The following is a 23,004-nucleotide window of genomic DNA, read 5'->3' as shown; positions in this document are numbered from 1 at the left end:
TCAGAAAAGATGTGAGCTCTCCTCTCTTCAACAGACTCCTGTTTTTTATGTTATCATCCTGTGACATTCTCCGATGCCCCAGCATGGTGTGGTATTTGCTGAACTGTAAGAGGACAGCCTCTAAAAACAGAAAAAAAAATTTAGGGGTGACCCCCTCCCCCTAAATCAAAGCAATGTAGCTAGCTAGCCTCCAACAACCAACCGAGGCTTCTGATACCTCAATCCTGTGACATTTCAGAGTGTTGCACATTACTGGGACAGGACCTGAAGGTGAATCTTCTAGCTCTTTCTAGGAGGGAGACCACATCATGTGGCTTCTGAACAGGGCAGGTCCTCTAACTCCCCCAAGGAGGCCACAAAGGCATACGAAAAGCATGGCTTCCCCTCATGACACAGTCCCCTAGCCACACACTCATGAATGGCCCGTGAGTAGACTCTGTGACTAAGATAGGACGGGAAAGAAGATGTGCATACGGACGATCCCATAATGTTTCCCATAAGGGGTTTCTTTAGGTAGGGTCAGGATTTTAGAATGGTCGTGTCAGAACTCTCATAACTGACCCTTTGTGGGAGCTTGTGGGAGTGTCCCACCCTTCAAGCAAAGCCATGGGTATAGTGAACCTCACAAGCAGCTTCTTTGGTAACAGCCTTTGTCTCTGAGGGCTTTGGCTGCCTCCCTGTTCACTGTGGTGATCCACCAAGTAGATGTTTCCTGCTCTTAAAAACCGATTTTATATCGGCTAAGGTTGTTGATGTTAACTTCTGTGTGCTTCCATTTTATACACACACACACGCACGTCTTCTCACATACACAAAACACTCCCTCACACACCACACACACACACATATACCTTCCACAATTTCTGCGTGCATGTATACACACACAAACCAGCCACAGAAAGGGTGAAATGTAAAGAAAGCTGTGCAGTGCTGACACTTTAAGTCCTCCATTTGTCTGCTCTTTCTTTTATTGTAACGTGTCTCTCTCCACATTCTTATGCTCAAGTTATACATGCCACACCTCAGACTGAGACACTGTCTCCAAGCGGATAAAAGCACGGCTCATACACAGGCTGGCGCACATCTAGTCTGGCAGCATTCGACGTGTAGACGTGGATGAGGCAGGGGTGTGCACAGGTAGTGCAGGGCAGTCACCTGGGCTGTAAGCTGAGGCCTGAGGCATCAGGGGAATCAGTTTGCTGACCGCTTGTCTTAGACTCTGGTCTCTAGAGCTGGTTTTCTAGGAAACAGAGCCACAGGCCTGGGCCTCTGTGGTGGCAGCTTAGTGGATGAACTTCCTCCTGTCCCGACAAGTCTGTGGTCCCTAACGGACATGTCCTGCTAGTTCTGGAGCATCCAGCCACTGTCCTTGAGCCAATCTGGTGGAGGCACAGGGACACCTAGTCTCAGACAAACTTTTCATATGGTTTTATGGACACCCCTGTCCCTTTTTCTAGAGAGAAAAAGACCCAACTCTTATCTTTTAGATCTTAAACATTTCAGAAATAAAACACAGGGAAGCATATACTTGGTGCACTTCTACAGCACTGTTGGCCACATGGATAAATCTTCCCCCCGACTCCCGCTTTCTTTTGGCTTACACTAGTGGTGAGGTTTTTTTTTTTTTGCAAATATGAATAAATTTGTATTTATCAGAACCCCTCCCACCATGGAGTCCTCCGTAGCTTGACTCCGTGTCCCTATAATACAGAGACTTGCTCCATCTTTTTCATGAGTGTATACTGCTCTAAGCACATACAAGCAGAGTTCGTTGAGTACTGTGGCTCACGGGGACCTTGCCTGCTTCAGTAACTAACATGTGGATCACTTGATTCCTGGCAACATATATATTTATAGCTTATAGAAATAGAATTGACAGGCTCAAGGGAAAAATCAAATTTTGGAGGAAAATCCGTGAATGATTTACAAGTTAGTCAAGCAAGTAAAACATCTCAATAGAACTTGCCATGATGTGTGCATAAATATAATTTTTATCACCAAGACTATAGGATTTGATGTGTACCAACCCCTTAAATTCTCAACTCCATTTTACCCTCTGCTGGGATGATCACTTTTAAATCCATTTCTTTGGACTTAACCATGAGTCTGTCCCTGGACCTATAGGTTGACGTCTGAGAGAGATTTTTTTGTAAAGAAGCCATATGTTTGGAAATATTTGTTAATCTCTCGAAAATGTTCACATTTTCATTGCGTGTTTAATGGAAGAGGTGTGAATTAGGCAGCAGTTCAGGGTGGAGATGCTTGCCTGCTTCTCAGCGCATGCTCAAAAATCAGCTTGGGTCTCTTCCTCCAAACTGTATAGAGTTATGAACGTTCATGCCTTATGAAACTTATGAATCAAACCACTCTGTCAGACAGTTCCTCTGTGACCTCGGCTTCCCGTGTCCCTTGGAAGTCCTGCAGGCTTCACCCTCTTTATTTTTTATTTTTTATTTTATGTTTATGAGTGCTCTATCTGCATGTACACCTGCATGTCAGAAGAGGGCATCAGATCCCAGCATAGATAGATGGTTGTGAGCCACTATGTGGTTGCTGGGAACTGAACGCAGGACTTCTGGAAGAGCAGTCAGTGCTCTTAACCACTGAGCCATTTCTCCAGCACCAGGCTTCACACTCTTAAGCCTAACATCTCACAACAGAAGTTTGCCAGTACAAAGTAAAGCCCTCTCCCCTGTCGCCGCCCATTACTATGGATGGACTCTGGAGGGAACATGAGAGGTATAGAAGGCTGAGTTCAGAGCGCGGACTTTCGCCCTCTGCTCTTCTTGTGTTCTATGTGGGAGTCTACAGAGGTCTTCTCTGGGCATAGCCATCATTCTGTGGGCTGACCCAGGTCATGCTGTTTGCCGAGCGGCTTCAGAGTGGACTGATCAGCAGATCCTGGGACACTGTGGACAGCGTGGTCATTCCACATTGCTGACTACTCAAGGTCATGCTTTTCCCAAAACTTTCAAATGAAGCACGGGACAAGGACAGAGGGTGTTTATTATTTGAAGGGCCTTTCAAACAGGCTCATTTTCCATGCCTGCACTGTGAACCAGTTCCGGAACTCTTTATTCTGAGTGATCTGGAAATAGCCCTGTGCTGCTTGCCTCGTCTCCTTTTCCTGTGCTTTTCCATGAATGCAGAACTCCAAATCTACTAGAAACAAATAATATGGCTTTGTTCTCTGATGTAGGCTCCTTTTCTTATAGTACAAAAAGAATTAATTTCAGCTGCATTACCCTAAAGCTGTGTACTTTAGCTTAGAGTGAGTGTCTATAGGCAAAGCTATTCAAATTCTATGTGTCATGGAAGTTACTCCAGGACCTCAGCCAAAGCATCACCTCATGTCTCCCAGAGCTCAGGGACATACAGTCAGTCTAGTCAGCCAGGCCCACCTCATTCCGGGCCGTGGCCAGCTGAGCTGCACCAGGAATCAAGGGCAAGCCTGAGGAAACAGAACAGGTTCACTACATGCAGCTGCACTTCACCTGATGCAACCCAAAGAGACCGTGTACTGCACATGGAGAGCTCCCATCACACACCCCCTCTGACTCTGATAGCTTGCACTCTCCAGAATGCACACACTGAAGGACGAGGCCCTCATCTAACTGGTTATCTGCACTCTGGTGTCTATGTAATGTCAGCTGTAAAGTCTGTCTTCCAGACACTGAGAGGTGGGAGAAGGTCGGAAGACCCAGTACCTCCCACAGCCCTGTGGGCCTGTTTCCCATCCCCTGCTATGCTTGGTCGCCAGTTTCTTTGTTTTCCCTAACCCAGCACCTATAGCGTATTTATTTATTTATTTATTTATTTATTTATTTATTTATTTAAAGACAGGGTATTGTTAGGTAGGCCAAGCTGGCCTTGAACTCACAATCCTATCTCTGCCTCCTGAGTGCTGGGATTGCAGGTGTCCATGATGGTCCAGCAGGTCTTTAGAATGGGTGTGGGAAGATGGGTTACTCACTCACTGTTTATGCCTTGGCACTAGCTATCATGTTGTGATGACCTAACATGGATGCTGTCAATGCCCTCTTGGATTGTTCCTGTTTTGAGAAATCCTTAATGTAAAGCAGGAGCGGGGAGATGCTCCCAACACGAGGCTCTCTGCAGAATAATAGCGGCTTGTGTGGCTCCGTAATTATACGCTCTGCAGAGAGCACTGCTTAATCACGGGTCTGGGATTCATTACCCGGTCTCGGATATGCAGTGCCCAGGAGAGGGGCAATGTTTTTAATTCTTGGTGCGACTCCATGTTCTTGAGTTTTTCTTCCCACAGGGATTTACATTAGCAGCTGTTCAAACAGAATAAAACAGCTCTTTCCAAGTGAATTAAAAAGCCGCACACAGATCCTCTATTGTATGTGTTTTTAAGAACACGTGGGCAGGTATGGGTTTGAAATGCCTTAGTGAACCTGGGGTGTTCTCTGGTGGCAGGTCCCTGTGGTATGACACAAATGCTCAAGCACACTGGAATCGCTTGTTACTGTCACTGAAGACTTTGATACCCTACACTTTTTGGAACTGTTTTAGGTCATTTAAAAGTCACGAGTTATTTCGGTCTCATCAGAGACAGGCAGCTTAGGAGTCATCCGCTGGGTGAGTGAATGGAAGAAAATAATGAGATACTTTAGGAGGGAAGCTTGAGGGCCAGGCCTGTTGATGGTCACGGGTACCCATTCTCGTTTGAGGGGCTGCTCCCAGGATGAGGAAGCCTGGAGCTGGGGGTGACTGTAAGTCATCCTTCGGTCAGAGCAGGCTCCAGAAATGGATTTGTACTGGGTGTCCACAGTGCAGCACGGACTGACCCCACACTGCTGAGGTCCTTGGTACTGGGAACTGCATCTTCAACATTCTATCCAAGGTGAAGCAGAGGGCGAGACTTGAGCTCTGTGACTGGGGCAAGCCCTTCACTGCCGTCCATACTGTGACCAGAGGCCTGGAGCTGTCCTGAGGGCTAGGAATGTGGTTTGGATGGGGCAGGTAGTCATGGCTACTGCTTGGTCTCCAAGGGAAAAACACTTGGGCATAGCCTATGTTTTGGGGTCAGCAGGGAGTGTGGGTGGCCTGGGTGTGGCTTCGTAAGTGTAAACATACCTGGTGACATTATGAAGTTCCCGCCCCCATCTGCAGACCTCAGGGAAGGAAGGTCATGTCCCTTGTCTCATCTGTACAAAATGGAGGAGGGACATATGGGAGTGAGGGGGAGACCTGGCCTCATCCTAACCCCACAGGGTAGAGAAGAGAACACAAGGTATCAGGCACAGCCATGACCTCACCTGCCCAGACATTAGGGGGCGTGGATAGGGATGAGTTGAGGAAAGTGTCCATGGAGGGAGGATAAGCCCTCAGACACACTATCATTTGCAGCCGGTGTAAACACACGCTTATTTCACACTGACATCGTGGTTATCCATGTGGTCATCATCAGCATGCGCTGCGGGCGGAGCTCACAGGCTCCAGCACAGGCCGTGGCCATCCAGTCACCCATCTCAAGAAACTCCAAGTCATTTCAGGAGTAGCCTCTGGCACAACAGCATTTATTTCTTTGAATTTCCAGTGATGGCCCTAGAAAAATCAGTCTATCAAGTGTACAGTGTTTATGTTACTAAGAAAGAACATGACTGGACAGAGGGATTACAAGTGAGGAGCACTTGGTTCTCTCAATGCCACCTTGCCGAGCCTCTGCTCCAGCTGAGGAATCCTCAACATACCCCTCTGTGGCCAGGCACACAACGTGTCCATTTTCTGAGTGTGGCTACCTTTCAGTGCAGAAGTACAAGGTGTTTCTCTGCTGTTTTTTAATCAGCCCAGGGTTTATTTGTAGTTCTGTCCGCTGTAATGTCTGTAAGCTTAGCTTGACACACACAGCCGCCACTCACTGAAATCTGCTCAAAGCTCTTGCAGTGAGTTCCTCTGACAGGTTCTCTTGTCTTCCGTCACCGGAGCCTTTAAGACTGCGGTGCCTCTTTTCATGCCCTGAAGTGGGCAAAGACTTGTGAGCCGGATCAGAACTGATTCTGTCGAGCCTCCCTTCCACACGATCACTGCAGGGATGGCTTTCTTCCTTAGGCTTTTTCTAAAGATGTTTTGATTGGTGAATTGAGTTAGACAGAGATGTTCAGGGGTAGGCAGGGGAAGGCTGTCCCCCAGGAACTCTGTGTGTGTGTCTGTGTGTCAGTATGTGTACGTGTATATCAAAAAATATAAAGGTTTGTAGGAAATGTTGGGGGACTGGAAAAATGGAATTTTTCTGTAGTCAACATGAAGCTACTGACTTTCAACAAGAGCTGTGCCATGGGGTCTGTATACAAGTGAGGGGGATGGGCAAGCAGCAGCTGGGCCAGAGCATCAGGTGGCCAGAGGTAATAGCAGAGAGGGAAAAAAGAATCTATTTGAATACATTGTTGACACAAAGCCACAAGGCAGATATGACATTCTCCAGAAGTTGAAGATGGGATTACTGTAACTCTGTTTATTCCTATGGATGCAACAACGGATCTTAAAACGGGGTAAGGACAGCCCATGTCCATGATCAAGGTGCCAGCAGAATCTGTGTTTGGTAAGGTCTGTCTCTCAGAGATGAGTCCTGTGTTCTTGCTTGGTGGAAGGACAAAGGATTCCTGGGGCTCCTTTATAAGGACACCGATTCTGCCTCCAAGAGCCCTGCCCCAGCCCTACCTGTTAAGACCACCATGACAGGGATTGCATTTTAAACACGCCTGAGGGAAGACACTACTTAGCAGCTTGCTGTCCAGTAATTCCACTTCTGGACTAACAGCCACAATCCCACAGCAGGGACTCAAAGAGGCATTTGGATACCCCATGGACAGCAAGAATCCATTGAAGGGATGTATACATACACAGAGTACAAGACCAGAGACATGATGGATGAACCCCAAAGACATTTAACTAGATAAAGTAAGCCAGTCCCCTCTAAACAAAGTGACAGGTAGTTGCCAGGAACTAGGGAGAAGGGCAAATGGTTCGGGGTGTGTGGGGTACAGGGAATCCAGTTTGTAAGATGGCAGTACAGAGAGATGTTGGTTAAAAGCGCAGGGTTGTGAAGACACCCTTGTATAGAACTATAAACTCCAACATGACTACAGGGCAATGTCAGCATTACATGCCGCTTTACTACAGAGCGTGCAGGACATGACGAAGACAGCTGCAGGCACGCGGCCATGTTACTAGTCAGCAGATGGACTGGGCAGGGGAGCTCGGATAGTTCAGTTCGAAAGGGCTGGTATGCACACTAACAGGTGAGACTATCTAAGGAAGAGAGGATAGAGAAGAAAAGCTCAGCTGAGACTTGGAGAGAGGAGAGAATGTGGTCCGGGTTAAACCCAGAGGAACAACGACATTTCAGGGAACTTCCCTACTTTCAATATGGACTGGAGAAAAGGCTGCTGTTAGGTCAGGGTCCTGTGCTTGCTTGCTGATGTCGCCACATCTGTGGAGACCTGCCCACGTCTCCACAGGCTCTGTGGTTAAGCCAAAAGCCACAGACAGCTCTTTCTGGTATATGATTTGCTGTGGTGATGGCAAGATACAGAGTTTCGACTGCTAGTTTTGGGCCTCAGTCACCAGACAAAAGATTTTCTCTCTCTTGTTTGTGTTCCTTATTTTTCTCATCCAAAGGAGAGAAAAAAAAAAACAAGCTATAATTATAAGCACCTTAAGTGTAGCTGCTTTGTCTAAGTAGATGTTGTTTTTATTTTTTTCTAGATACATCAAAGCACTAGTAAAAAGCCCACCTGTCATCTCATTATGGGCTGGCATAAGGAGATGTCAACTTGAATTAGTTTTATTCAAAGAAACTTTCTAAGGAATAGAAACTTAGGGCGGCAGGAGCTGGTAAGAGTGTCCCTAGTCCACGCATGCAAAACTGGCAGGAAGAGAGGTGGTTAGCGTTCAGGGATCCTGACAAGAAGAGGCAGCTGCGAGTACTCCCCACAACAGCCAACATCACCAGATCTCCTCTCAAAGCCCTACTCTGCTGAAATGGTTGGGCGGGACTGACAGTGTTGTTCTAAGACATCTTGCTATGTAGCAGGGCTGTAGGGGCCGTCAGGATAACAGGGGATTATGTGGGGACATAGGCCGTCTGTCCTGGTGATCTTCCAGTCACGGTGCACTTGTGAGCACCAGGGAAGGACATCCTAAGAGTATTCTAAGACAAACTGACATTTTATCAGGATACAATAACAAAGCTAACAATAAATAGTAACAGACTCACACTCTGCACTGCAGACATCTGGCCAGTCGGAAATCAATGACAGTAATGTGCCGAGCTGAGGGACGTCGGTGACATCATGTTTCCTGAACACCCTCAGTTTTACAAGCCTCGCCCTGGGGTACTGCAGCCACTGAGTGGCCCTCTGGAATGTTCTTGGTTTTGAAAAAAAAATGAAAGTGCTTCTGGGGGCTGGGGGTTGGGTCTATAATCTCTGGTACCCAGTAGGCTGAGGAAGGAGGATGCCTGCCCGGGTTACCAGTAAAGCTGAGCAACCTGAGAGATGCCAGGACACTAGACAGACAGAGAAAGGCCCTGTTGCTGTCTCAAAATAAAAAGTACAACAGCAGACCCTTGCCTAACACTCTCCAGGTCCTGGATTCAAGTCTTAGTACCACATAAAATGAATACATATGTACATACATAGATACATACATACATACATGAATATTAACAGTCCAGATGTACCTATCAGAAGGAATAGATGATGTTCTGAAATGGCCTCGTAGGAAGTACAGACAATTCTGATGCTCCTGTTGACTTGTGTAATGAGGTAAATAGAAGGTTTACAAGTCCAGACACTGGGAAGGAAACATCGCTTGGCTTTACTGGAGTTTAGCAGAGATTACCTGACATCTACTTCCAGCCAGTCAAAGCCTGTTCCCCAAGGAATAAGGTCACTGGTGGTTCTCCGTGTGAGATGCATGCTTCAAGCTAAGGCAGGGCCCTCTGCACGGAGGCCAGCCCTAGGTTCTGAAGTCACAGCAGACGGTACAGACCACAGACAGAGAAGACCGGTCAAGCGGGGATTTGCTGAAGCCACATTCTATTTTTGTACAAGCACTGTCTGCTGAGTTGGTGACTAAGATGCTGTGATAGAGAAGAATGGCAGCCCAACCAGGGGAGTGTCAACACCCCAGGCAATCCCTCTGCCTGGAGAGAATTGCAGAAACGCAATCTTCCAGAAGAATCTTCCTCCACACAAGAGAGAGCTCTCTCTGAGGTATAATGTTCTGAGTTTAGTTTCACACACAAAAACATGTTGAACCATAAGCCGTGTGACTCAGTTTCTTTTTGAGTTGATTTTATGTGAGCTGCATCTTCGCCCTCCTGAAATCACCATATAGACGAGTGTGTCGAGACAGGACACAAGGTCCTCAGGAATCATAGGCCACGGCCCACCAGGAGAGTCTAAGCCCCGCCCATGGTGAGCATGGAGACCTGTCTAGTTGATACCGAGAGCTCACGGGATCCTTTAAACAGCTTGTTCTTCACAGGCAATCAGACAGTTAACACTAATGGCCACAGATGTATATGCACTTAAGAGAGTATGGAAATTTAAGCTGTTTGGACAGCTTATGAGAAAAGTTGCCAAGACTGAACTGGGAAGCAATGCACTTCTCCCTCCTGTCTGGATGGGAAACTATGTCTAGGGATTATTGATAGAGATACATATACATAATGGTCATGACTTTGTGTTCAGGACTTCTCTGGGGTGGAGCATGCAAGCCAACTGGCTTATGTGACATTGTCAAAGGGGTCTGGTCCAGCCACAGGATGACGAGACTGGGATTTGTGAGAAAGCACTGGCTCGTGGCCTCCCTCCCTCCTGCTGCTCCTGACAAGCCCAGAGCTCTTCCAAGGAAATGAGTCTCAGCGTCAGGTACCAGGTGAGAATACACACATGAGCAGTAGGCACCACAGCCCAGCACACACCAATATCTTACCAATTACAATGCCACGCCCCCTCTCTCCACACAGCAGGTAGGAGGATGGGCTGATCAGAGGCACATCAAGGCACCGTGCTTCCCAAGATGGCAGCTCATGGGGATGGCAGAGGCCTCTGAGGGGCACAAATCCTTTCTCGGTGTCATTCTTACTTCATAACCCTTTGCTGCTTGGACTTTCTGACAACAGCCTCTGGTCTGCTGGACGGAAACTCTGATCAAGGCTACATTTCCTGGGCTTGACCTCAGCAGGATTGTCTGTCAGAAGCCTGATGAAAAACCTGAAGGTGGGTTCTCCTCCCCTCAGCTACTGCTCTGCTGATGCACAAATCCTGACACCGATGGAGCAGACAGACAACCTTCAGTTTTCTTGTGAGAAAATTATGAAGAATCAGGAAAAGGATAAAACTGCAAACCGAGCCCTTACTGGCCCACGGTGCTCACAGCAGGTCCAGCTAGCTGTAAGGACAGGGTGCTAGAAGCTTGGAGTGGAAGGGATGACATTCATAGGCTGGACATCACCAAACGTATTTGGACAGAAAAACAGAATGGCCACTTATAAATAGCAAAACCCAATGTTCACTGGAGTTCTCAGGACAGAGCTGAGTGTGTCGAGGACAGAAGCTCTCCTCCCCTCAGCTAAGCTGCCACTGAGGGTACCAGGAAGTAAAGAACACATGGCAGGAGAGGCCAAACAAACACAATCTCTCAGTACAAGAGCTGTGTGCAGCATGTTCAAGTTCACCAGTGCTCCTCAGGAGGACAGAGAAACTTTATTTCCAACCCAAGTCCAAGGGCTAAAATAGATCAGGTAACCCAGGCCAGCCGTGGGCTAGCAAGGTGGAGTTCAGTGCTGGGGGACTTCTCTATGAGCTCCAGTTTCCGGCCACAGAGAGGCCTACACTACTCCAAACCTAGTCTCCAGAGATGAAAAGCGATACTTGTCCTTTTCCTGGTCTCATTTATCCTGTGCCTCACTAAGTGTGGGTGTGCTCCCATGCTGGCCCTGGGGACCCAGAGCTCGGCTGTAAAGAATTAGCTGCACTATCTGGAGGCCAGGCCTTGTTACAATGCCATTCAACTGAGGGAATTAAGCCACCGTCTAGAAGATGGTACCAGCCTGTCAAGATGACTGTGCGGAGACCATGGAGGGCAAGGGGGAAGCTGCTAGAATATTCTACAGTTAGTAGAAAAGACGATGACAGAGTGGAGTGACATTCTCTCAGAAAGATAAAACCAGCTATGTTCCCCAACGCTGGAACTATCTTCCGTACTGTACAACAGGCCGATGGCGGCCATGCCTCCCACTGCACCTGTAGATGAGCGAGACACCAGTGCCTCCCTACAAGGCAGGACGTCTCCAGAACGGCTCACTAAGATGAATGAGAAAGCTAGCCTCCTCCATGGGCACAGAGCATGAGCTGAGTCCCTTGACTGAACTTTCTACTCTCCACACTGGAGAATGTCAAAAGAAATGCTAATTTAAAAAACACAGTTTGCTTAACTCCCCTCCCACCCCCGCCGTAGGAACATGTCATTTCAACACATAAAGAGTATACGATAGTGACACAGTGTCTTTTCCACACACTCCAGTGTGCCTTTCCATCTGCAGCACACACGCCTCCATTGAGACAAGCCACTCTTATGTACTCAGCAGCCTTTGGTCCTGAGGCCTCCACGGTGAGGTAAACATCTCTACAAGAAGGCTGACACCCACAGAAGGACAGTTCTACTCTAAGACACTTTAATCTAGAGGAGTTGTCTGGTAATAAATACTGCATGCTTCGCAAGTTTAAAGCAGATCTCCAAAAGCCACCTCTTTGCTCGGGAACACCACAGGCCTGTAAGGGTAAGCTGTACTCTCCCCATGCACGCTGCCACGGAGCTAGGGTTATCCTCAGACTCCTCATTTCCACAACTATAAAACGGAGTTGCTAAATAACTCAGGCCCAAATTTGATCTCCAGGAATTTAATGACAGCACAGAAAGGCCATGTGAGAACCTGACTCAAAAGAGGCTGGGTCCAGTCCCTGCTTCCATACCTGTTGCTTCCTTGCCTACTTCAAGACAACCATAAGACAAACAGTACCCATTCCTTCTTCTCCACTTACGAATGGCATCGACCCCCAGAGAGCTGCCCCTTTGGAGCTGATGTTCCCTGTTGCTCCTCTACCTCAGGAGAGGAGGTCACAGTTTTAGTAGTGGGAGGAATCCTGTCTCCACTGCAGAGCCTTGATCTATCACTGCACCGAAGGACCCCGACAGGAGGGTCCTGTGTGCTCGCTGCAGGGCAGAAAGGCCTCAGTGTGCTCTCTGTCTGGCCCTCTAGGGGCTGGCTTACCTTTGTGGTTGAAGATGCCCTCCATCTCCATGCTACTTCGGGAGTGAGCGATGCACAGTGAGCCACAGGGCACGAGGCCTTCTGCTGCAGGGGACCTGTCGGTGGTGCGCACTAGACACCAGTCGGGCTTGTCGTGAGGCCGCTCCAGAACCTCCACTGTCTGGCCACGCCGAATGGTCAGTTCATTGCTGTTGCAAGCTGTGAAGTCATGGATCACTACCGTCAGCTCACAGCCACCAGAAAGCTGGGAGGGACAAAGAGAGAGGACAGGTCAGCAAGCAAAACCACTCTACGATCTTGGCTAGGAATGTCACCTTCTGCCTGAAACTGCAGTAGGGTGAAAGGCTTCACCTGTCCTTTTTTTTTCTTAGGAGTTGTGAGGCACGGATGGTCTTTCATTCCCTATGCTGGGCTTTTTCTGAGTTCACTGTCAGTCCAGTGTGATTTCTCATGCATTTCCAAATCTCTCTGAACCCGAGACATTCTAGCTCCCTCTTTAAAAAACGCTATGCACTCATCTTTAAACTCAGAACAAAGCAATAAAACTGCCTAAAGGCTGCTCAGGGGAAAATCCCGAGACAGACAATAAAGTAAGAAGAAGCTCTGCGGAGTTTCAAAGCCATAAGCAAGCACCCCTGAGCACCACTCAGTGCTCCGAACACAGGCTCTCCAAGCATCTTTAGATCAGGAAGGGAGCGGCTCCAAAGAGGGATGAATGGCCCCTAGGCCCTGGGCCTGGAGTGCTCCTGCCCACGCCCCTCAGAGGACCTTGCTCCACCCCATTCCTGTGTTACATCTCTATCATCCCTAAGGAATGTATGCAGTGCTCACTAGTTCTCTGTACATTAAGCATGAGAATACAGCATTGTTTGAAGATGGAGAATGAATGTCTTGGTGGCTATCTAGAACTCATAAAGACATCGCAGCAGATTTCTATCAGCGTGCTTCCTCCATGTGCCTGCCCAGCCCTCTCATAATTGCTGGTGCTAACCCTTGAACCTGGGACCCCATTCTCTCTGCTCACTGTGCTCAAAATGTTTTCTCCTCACACAGACTAGTAGTACTTAAGTCTTTGGTAGCACATCCATGAGTCCCATGAAAACACGCACACACACACACACATACACACACACGCACACGCACACGCATGCACGCGCGCACACACACACACACACACACACACACACACACACACACACACGGTCTCCCACTACAGATATTCTCAAATAGCTCGTGTCCTGGTGGGCTGCCCCTCTGGACTTGTAGCTCTTTGGGGACAGGACTCATCAGCTCCTACATAAGAATCTTGTGACTGGCTCTGTCCTCAGGATATTCCCAGGTTCCACTGCAACTGTTTCTTCTCTAGCCCCTTTGGGACAGCCTAACTCTCATGCTGGTATTCACAAAGACCCAGCAGCTGGTGACCCCATGCTTCCGATTTTTCACCCTGCTAGGGAAGCTGGGTCATGACTCATAACGTCCCTGCTTGTGTTTTTCTTCCGGCGTTGCTTTCTGGTCAATGCGATTACTAGCAAATTACCAAACTTAAATGAATTTCCCTCCTCCTCCAGAAGTTGTCAAGTGGACTCGAGAGTGACTTTCTGATGACTTTCTTCCTCTGCAAACCCTACACTGGTTATTTCATTTGAGTTTCTCAGTGACTCTGGTGGTGTCTCTGTGGACCCACAACTCTCTGCTCTGTCCCACTGGAACAACACTGTCAGGGTAGCCTTTTAAAAAGCATGTACTGTCCTCTTCAAAACCTTAGGTACAATTCTCTTGATACAGGACTTAGATCCAGATCTGCCTGGCCAGGTTTATGTGCGGGCAGTGGCTTCTGAGACAGGTCCTGTGCATATGTGGTCCACACTGCCATCCCTGTGGTCAGAACTCCTTGTGTCCAATCTCTCTGCAAGAGCCCCATCCACTGTCTCTGGGAATTTGTTTCCATTTCTGCCATCCATAGGGCTTCTTCCTGAAACAACTTATACTTTAGTTTTGAAATGAAAAGTCTCTCTCTGTGTCTGTCTGTCTGTCTCCTCTCTGTCTCTCTGTGTATGTGCTCTGTGTGTGTGTGTGTCTCAAGACTAAGGGCAGAGAGAGGTTTGGTCACCATGGCAAACAGAACACGGCCTGTAGATTACTGCAGGATCTGTGTATCCTTGAGATGCAAAGCCCACAGCACGCTTGGCAGGCTGTAGGAAGGCTCGCCCACACACGGTTCTACCCTCCTTCCTAGCAGCTCATCCCTTGTGAGAAAGGTTGGGAATTCAGAGTTAGAAGCATGTGCGGCAGACGTCCACAAAGGGCAGGAACAACACAGCTCTTCCCACCATGCAGCACCGATCCAGACCAAACGGCCCTCTTCACGAGGTCACAGCTGTTTAAGGTCCCCTCTCAATTTTTACAAACTCCTTTGTGGGAAAGCCATGGTAACATTTCTATTAGTCCCTGAACAGATAAAGAAGCCATATAAATGCCAAAAGTTGAGACCGAGCTTGGGAAAGAATTTCCCTCACAGAACCGCATGATATAGAAGTGATTAATTCCTCAGCAAAGAGGGTAAATGCTCCCTTTCCCAGCGAAAACAGAGTCAGTCAATGATGCTCAACAGGGTCAGACTTGCCACAGCCCAACCCCTGTCCTTTGTGGGCCTTGGTGGTCCAGCCCCAGTGCCCCCCATGACTGAGAGCAGCCAGATCTGTCATGAGCTCTCCAGTCAGAACTCCAGGCTATCCCCAGTGGCCCATGTTGCTGCTCTGGGAAGGAGCCCTGAGCTGGCTGCTTCCCCTACCAGAGTCTCATTAACTTGTCAGGCTGCTCGAGCAAATGACAGGGATGGGGGAGGGCTGCCCAGGAAGGGGAGTTCAACTCCACTATATTTCTGGCACTTATTTTTTTTAAAGACCTTTCCAGAGTAACCAAAAGGATTGGAAACATCTGTGTGCTTGACAGAGCGTAAGAAATAAAAATCAAGCCTGTTCTGACAAAGAATCATAAACCACATTAAAAACATGCAAAGGCTTTCTAGAACTTAAGAAAGCAGAGTGCCAGAATATTTCAAAAAGTGCTAAAACTATCACTTCCACATTTTCCTGTTTCCCAGTCCTCTCCTGCCCATCGGGAGAGATAAGAACCTACAATCAAGGTCAGGAAATAAACGGTTGTTTCCCTGAGAAGAAGAATTCTATAGGCTTCTGTTTCAAGCTTTGCATTTACGTATTTAAATTTTAGTCAAACAATACAGCTGCTGGTTACCCCACAATAAAACAACACAGTGCACCACTGGGGAGATCTTGCTGGGCTAGTCACAGTCATGGTCCACAGACTTTACAATTGGGTAGGGCTATTGATGGCTTTTCCCTTGATAACTTGCATAACATCTTCCTATACTATGAGAGCCAGCTCTAGGGGCGGAGGCTTTGAGACCAGTCCCAGGTCACTTCTTCTCATTGCCGTGTCTTCTGTAATAGGGAATTTAGCTTCAAGTTCTGGGACACAACAAACTTGAGGGTTTCTTGGACCCCCAAAGGGAGCTTTCTAATGCCTGGCACTGGGGTCTTGGAAGGAGCGTTATCACCCACGTGGCATGACTCCAACTGAACTGTACATATGCACACACGTTTTATATGTGCATTTTTTCATTTTTATTTATGTATAGGTGTTTTGCCTGTATGTATGTACGTGCACTACATGCATGTGGTAGCCACCTAGGCTGGAAGAGGGCACTGGATCACCTTAGGACTGTAGTCATAGTTGAGACACACTATGTAGGTGCCAGGAACCGAACCCAGGTCTAGAAGAGCAGCCGATGCTCTCCACTGCTAAGCCACCTCTTCAGCCCCTGGCTTATGCATTCTTAAGTAAACTTATAATGTTTCCTTGTGGCTTTTTCAAACACCCAGTGTTATTTACCTCTCCTTCCTTCCTTAAACTGTGCATTGAGCTACAAAAACATCTCTTTAAAATGAAGCTTGTTAAGATTTTAGAAAGACATGTTTTTGTTGTTGCAGACATTTGTGGTAAGTACTCTGAGGAGCAAAGCAAGTCCTTACTGATATCAAGAACTCAATTCCTAACCAGAAGTTTAGGTCACTGACCATGAAGTTTGTGGAGCTCTCAGCCACCCCAGCCCTGCTGGCATGAGTACGCTAACCACCACCCTACCCGTTTCATTCATCTCAGTCATTCGCCTGAGGCAGCAGCAGCACACTGCACATTGTATAGACTCTGTCATGGCTTCCCTGGCATATCTGTCTAGTTCAGGAATGCAACGTAGCACGTGACTCACGTTTACCCTACTGAAAGTTACTTCAGAGGCCAGAAAGACAGTTTAAAGGCATCTTTCAATTTCTTACTATGTGGTAACCAGTATGTGTGGAAAAACAGCTGGTCTTTAACGGAGCACAGCCACAGAAATCACCCAGGATTTTCCTTCTCCCCAAACCCCCGCCTGCCCTTGGAGAGGACCACTGGGAAGCACCAGCAACCTAGACCAAGGACACAAGCAGATTCCAAGCAGTCTCCCCCCCCGAATTCTCTCTAGGATAATGGAAAATAAACAGTTTATGGTCTTTCCACCCCTTCATCTTCTGGCCAAAGTCTTTTGTACTTCAACAATCTTTGTAGAATTCTGCCTTTTGCTTTAAAAAACAAAACAAAACAACAACAACAACAAAAAAAACCCAAATCTGAGTCCTACTGCTGCCTTGTCTCAACCCAGGGCTGAGATGCTCATGTAGTGGGCTGGTCATGGACTCCTTGACATTCTCACACCCTGACCCTGTGTGACACAACAAGGCAGTTGTGTGTCACAAGAACACTCAGTTTTAAAAGGGCAACAGCTAAGACCCAGCTTGACTCACTAAGCCTGGAGAGCATCTGAGCAGGCTAAACTCAAGAGAGAAATGGTGTGGTGGGGAAGCCTTCCTCTCAAGCGATTCTGTTTCCAGGAGACAATCAACTGCAGTGAATATCTGGCCAATTTTTCAAGGGCAATTCAAAAGGAAGGCGGGGGCAGAACAGGGTGGGAGGGAGGGATGTGGTCTAATAACAACCATTCCTCCTAGAGAACAGAGTGTATCGACTGTTGTGAACAGTTGTACCCCACAGCCCGCTACATTCAGTCATTCAGAAACTCCACAAAAGAGTCCTGTGGCTTCATGCAGGTTTCACACAGAGCAGACCAAACAACGATTACTTGGTTTAAGGGGATTAGAGAGTACAGTTCCACTGCAGGCCGTGGACACAAAAGCAAAGGCAACCACAGGCAGCCAGAACATACCCAGAATAAATGCCATTATGCCCTAGGTTCTCACTGCTGCTGGGCGGCTTTGCGGAGGCTGGCAGATCAACCCCCACCATAACAGTATGAAGAACAGTCTCCCAGGCTCACACTAACATGGAAGCCAGCTTAAGGCCAAGTTCAAGGAGATGTGCTCTGGAAAGCCCTCTGCTTGGGGTTTAAAAGCGTTTAAAGTTAGTTTCTGATGTAGCAGGCACTCACAGACTCCGTGGATGCCTATAAATGGTTAAAATAAATTATTTCAAAAAATCGTTAAGAAGAGGCACCAATCTGAAGAATTGATACAAATTCAAGATCTTTGTTCACTTGACTGTGCTCCTCAGTAGGAAGGCAGAGGCAGTCCCAAGTCTAAATCAAAGGCTTATTGTCTTCTTCAGTGGTAACTATGGCCATACCTAGTAAAGCTTACACAGAAACATACATATGGTTATGTTACATTTCTAATCAAACGTATTAGTACCTTCCCTCTTTGCTATGGGAAAGTACTTGACAAAAGCAACTTAAGGATGAAAGGGTTACTTGTGCCTCACACTGTGAGGGGACACTGTCCATCCTGGAGTGGTGTGTGTGTGTGTGTGTGTGTGTGTGGTGATGCTGTCACATCACAAAGTGGCTGCGCATACCGTGCTCAGTCAGGAGAAGAGACATGAGCACTCACTGTTAGCTTCCCCCATCTCCCCTTTAAGCCCTGGAAGCTGGGCTACAGGGCAGTGCTGTCTACATTCCGAGTGGACGAGCCCCATTCAGTCAACGCTATGTGGACACTCCCTGATGGGAGTTCAGAGCAGAGCCTCCGAGGCGACTCCAAATGAGCTGACAGTGCAGATCAGAACCACAGCGAACTGTTTCCTTTTCTTAGGACTCAGCCTTTCTACTACAGGAGTTTTTAACTTTCTTATTTTATTTTACTTTTTAAAATGACAGCTCTTAAAAGGTCTTCTAAAAATTACTTAGGAACTAGAAGGAAGGAGGAAACACACTGTACAAGGAAGCCCGCAACAGGTGCTCAAAACTATCTCTGACTGCCGGGATGTACTGTGTGAGCATCACTTCAGTGTGTGTACACATTGCCACGATGCAGCAAATTTAGAAAGATGGGAGATGACTAGCTCAGGAAGTATACTGAGCAAGGAACTCGCTCCTCTGCATATGACCATTCAATAGATATTCTGCTGCTGGAGGGCCACCAACTGCCATATGTCAGGCACTGAAGCCAAGCAGCTCAATTCCAAGACTGCATATAGCTCCCAAACAAGTGATCTTCGATGTCTACTGTGACTAGCGTCCAGGAGGGTGAAGCTGATGTGTCAGCAGCAATAATGGAGCAGGAGGCTCCTCTTCCCACAAAGACAGAGACCACTACTATATTTATACAGGGCTCCTTAGACACTAAGCAGTGTTATAAAGACAGTGTGCAGGCCCAGCGCTCTCAGTTCTATGAGCTGAGTGGGGCAGCCCTAGCCCCACTAACACAGGGGGACACTGGGCACAGAGCAGCTAAGGAACATGCCCAAGGGAACATCTTAGAGGTTGGTTCTAATGCTTTGAATCAACAGGGAACCTGCATGTCCAAATGCTAAAGGTCTTTGTCCCCCATTGGTTTTTGATGGATCAATAAGGATGCCAGCGGCTGGCTAATGGCTGGACAAAGGGAGATGGGGAGGGATCCTTAGAGCTGTGTGGGCTAGGATGAAGAGAGGAACAGGAGAATCGCCATAACTTCAGGAAGAAGGATGGGATGCAGGAGCAGCAGGAGATAAAGTCAACCAGCCATGTGAGATTTCAGTTAAGTGGCCACTGGCCATTTCCTTGATTGGGCCTGGGGTAGCAGGCGAAGCTTTAGGAGTGCCCAACCTTTGAGGCAGCCAAGGCATTATAAAAATAAGCAAGTGTGTGTGTGTGTGTGTGTGTGTGTGTGTGTGTGTGTCTTTTATTTGCAGATCCAAAGATACTCCTGGGTGGCAGGGGTATGCACATGCGATCTGCCAGGAGCCAAGGCAGTGTAGCACAAACTCACGGCTATAGGACCATGTGAGGGGGACTGGCTAGAGGTCTGCTAGTGAGCATGTCCTAGTTCTTGAAGGCTTGTATTTGGATGTATACCATACCCTTCAGTGCCTCTTTGTAGGCTCTGAGGAAGACAAGTGAGGTCCCAGAGCTTGTCCCAAGGAGGTGAGCCCCACATTCTACCCAGGGGAAGATTTTTGAGCTTGACGATACAGTTCTATTATGTGTGGAAAACCTACTCCAGCCCTAGGAAATGCATCGCTCTGAGCAAGTCCTGCAGTCCGGCGCCTTCTCTGAGCAGGGGTGTAGTGAGATTTTTGGTTTCTTTGAAAAGCACAGAAATATTATGGGAATATGTTTCCATTTTAATCCCAGGTGTGGGATATGGAGCTGCTTCAGATGCAGCCGAGTATGATCTGCCTCCTGCTCTAGCAGGGATGTGCTTTTGCCAGCTGCTGATAGTTTCTAAGAGTGTGTGACGCTTGGATTTCTGGGAACTCTTCAGAGGGTAGATAAATGCTTGGGATCTGAGAGGCAGGGTTGCTGTTGGCCATTGTTGGTTGGGCTTTGCTAAGGACTTGTGTGCAAAGAAGAAACAAGAAGAAACTGGACATCCTGATGGTGAAGGTCAAACTTGCTCGGAGGAACTCGATGCCCCTAATCAGCAGGAAGTAGCCTACTGATAACGCTGTACCCTTTCCCCTCTATCCCTTTTCTCTCCTATCTAGGGTTGGAGGTGGAAAGGGTGGAAAAGGGTGGAAGAAAGAAGAACCCACAAACCCGCCAGTAAAAGTCAGGGTGGGCGAGCCCTGGCGCAGGCTGCTGATGCATGGGGTGCAGCCCATGCTGAGGAATTCGGTCCTTCCTCATTGAGTAGACAAGCTCCTCTTGTAAGATTGTCAGGGAAGCCGAATTTTAAACTGCACTGGCTTTAGCTACTTTTCAGACTACTTTGATTATAACTGTAGACTTCTAAACAAGTGTAGGGCAGGGTCACGTGACACGAAAGCCAGCTTTAAAGGTACACAGAAAGTAATATCCCTGACATGGGGCTTCTACTTCATTAAGAGAACAGTTATCATGTGGTTAAAAAATGTGCATCTATAAAAATAAGATATGTAGATTCATAATTCCTGTTATAAGCTTAAATGGAGCTCAAGCAAAGGACCCATTTCAACTGAAGTGTGCATTCCCTGGAAAGAACTGAATACCGAGGGTCTCAGGACAGTTCATAAGCTGATCTGGGTGGGTTCTTCCAGACACTTCATTCTTGCTTTGGCTATTTTGTTTGTTTCTCTCTTTCTCTGTCTCTCTGTACCTCTCTCTCTCTCTCTCTCTCTCTCTCTCTCTCTCTCTCTCTGTCTCTCTCTGTGTCTCTGTCTCTCTCTGTGTCTCTTTCTCTGTCTCTCTCTGTCTCTCTCTCTCCCCCCCCCACCCCTTGACACAAATACTGTTAAATGAGAGAGACCACAGGCTAACGAGGTGAGAGTAAGGAGATGTTCTAAGATGCTGCTTTTGTACCCTAAAGACACTCAGCACTGTGGCTGCTGTGCTGTAAAGGAGTCAAGTCTGGAAGATGTCAGATGATTAAAGCCGCATTCCGTTTCTGGCTTTGCTGCTTCATCTGACTTCATCTCCTCAGTGCCCCAGGGCTGGATCAGCACTGGGGCAGTACCTCCTCCCTGCCTCAGGAGATGTGCTCAGGCAGTGAGGTAAGACTCTGGAAAGCAGTTGGGTCTTTTTGCAACCCAAATTACATTTTTATAAGATCATTTTATCAGTGTAAGTACCATGAATATCAGCAAGAATTGGTGTTAAGCTCACATCTGGAACAAAAAGATGACCTATTTTGAGACTGATAGTAGGAAGTGGGTTCATGGAACAAGGTTAGAGTCCTGAGCAGCCTAATGGAGCTGCGCCCGGAAAGAGGACGGCTCCGGAGCCCTCCTCAGTTGACGCTTGTCCTAACCCCTGGAGCCTGTCTGAGGATTACTAACAGCTCTGGCAGACCGCTTCCCATTAGAATTCTCTAAGAGGCTCAGCACAAAACATACCCCCGCCCCATTTCTGAACTGGAACCAAATTCCATGACACAGCTAACTCATAACAGACATGATAAATTGAGTCAACTAGGCAGAATATCTTAAATTATTTCCTGGCCGAAAGCATCTGCCTGTAACACGAGCAGATGCTCAAATGTGCAATGTGTAGGGTGGAGAGGACCATGAGGCTCATGAAAAGCTGTGGTCCGTGGAGAGCAGGGGTGCTGACCGAGTCATGCTGGAGGGTAGAACACTACACCTTCTGTCTCAGGGAGGGTGCAGCTCTTGCTTTCAAGATGCATTCTTTCAGATTATCTACAGACACAGAACTCTGTTCAGAGAAGCACAAGTAGAATGTGAAGGAAAAGAACAGGGACCCAGAGCAGACAGCCCACAGACCCAGCCTGGCTGGTGTAGACACCCCTGCCTTCTCACTGGGACTGATGAACGCGACTGCTTTGAATGCCATGCCTCGTGTGGCCACTTTAATCCAACGGAGGACCAGAGGTAAAGACTACTACCCAGCTCTAACAGTACGGGCACACAGGAGCTTCATAGCCTGGTCTCACCCTGAGGCAATAAAGACAATTGTGTCACATTTATAAGAAAGGACTTGGGATGTCACCACTACAAGGTGGTGAAGAGCTATGGGGTCCAGGACCGGTTCTGTTGGGCGACAGGCTTTGAGTTGTGCTAGCATCACTTCTTAAACTTCAGTGATGGCTCTAGTGATGACATCACTGGATGAAAAAAGTGGAAACTGGTTCATTATCTTCACAGGTGAAATATTCAAAGGGCAGTTCTTGTAACTTCTGCTGTCCCAGTAGACCCTCCAGGCAACAGCACCAGTTACTATAAATGCACACTTTGGAAGCAGCTCTTCTTCCCCACGTATCACGTGAGAGCAGGATCGGTGTACTCTAGGTTCACACAAGCCCTATTGTGTTATGATGGACATGTCTCAGGAGACCAGAGCCATGCCGGGTGGGCCAGTGGGTAACCCTATCACTAATGAACAGCTTGTTCTGGGATAAGGAGGGCTGGATTCCAAGGCTACCCATTCACCTGTTTACCTAAAACTATAACTCATCTTGCTTTCTGGGCCAACCTGGAGAAATGCCTTCACCAGCCCTCCAGAAGGAAACTTACTACACTCAAAAGTCGTCTTTGGATTTCATTCCAAAGATTCACTTCTCACAAACTTTAAAGCTGGTATCTACAGTAAGCCTAGAGTAAACTCATGAGAACACATGTCGGAAGGGTGTGGACTGGGTGCTCGGGAGCCATTCTCAAGGACCCTGTGAGGCTGCATGTAAGTGACTATCCTTGCCATCCTTGGC

General features: G+C 47.7%; 1 protein-coding gene across 3 annotated transcripts in view; it reads right to left on the bottom strand.

Moving 5' to 3' along the window:
- Trio (trio Rho guanine nucleotide exchange factor) overlaps window positions 1-23,004 on the bottom strand; it is a 289,368-nt gene that overhangs the window by 60,985 nt on the left and 205,379 nt on the right. For all 3 annotated transcript variants that reach the window (XM_034523627.2, XM_076916395.1, XM_076916394.1), the window contains exon 34: window positions 12,311-12,554. In XM_034523627.2, coding sequence (XP_034379518.2) covers window positions 12,311-12,554 — 244 coding nt within the window. The remainder of the gene's footprint in view (window positions 1-12,310; window positions 12,555-23,004) is intronic.

Source organism: Arvicanthis niloticus, chromosome 19 (genome assembly GCF_011762505.2).
Source record: "Arvicanthis niloticus isolate mArvNil1 chromosome 19, mArvNil1.pat.X, whole genome shotgun sequence".
NCBI lineage: Eukaryota > Metazoa > Chordata > Mammalia > Rodentia > Muridae > Arvicanthis > Arvicanthis niloticus.
This window is presented reverse-complemented; position numbering and strand designations above follow the sequence as displayed.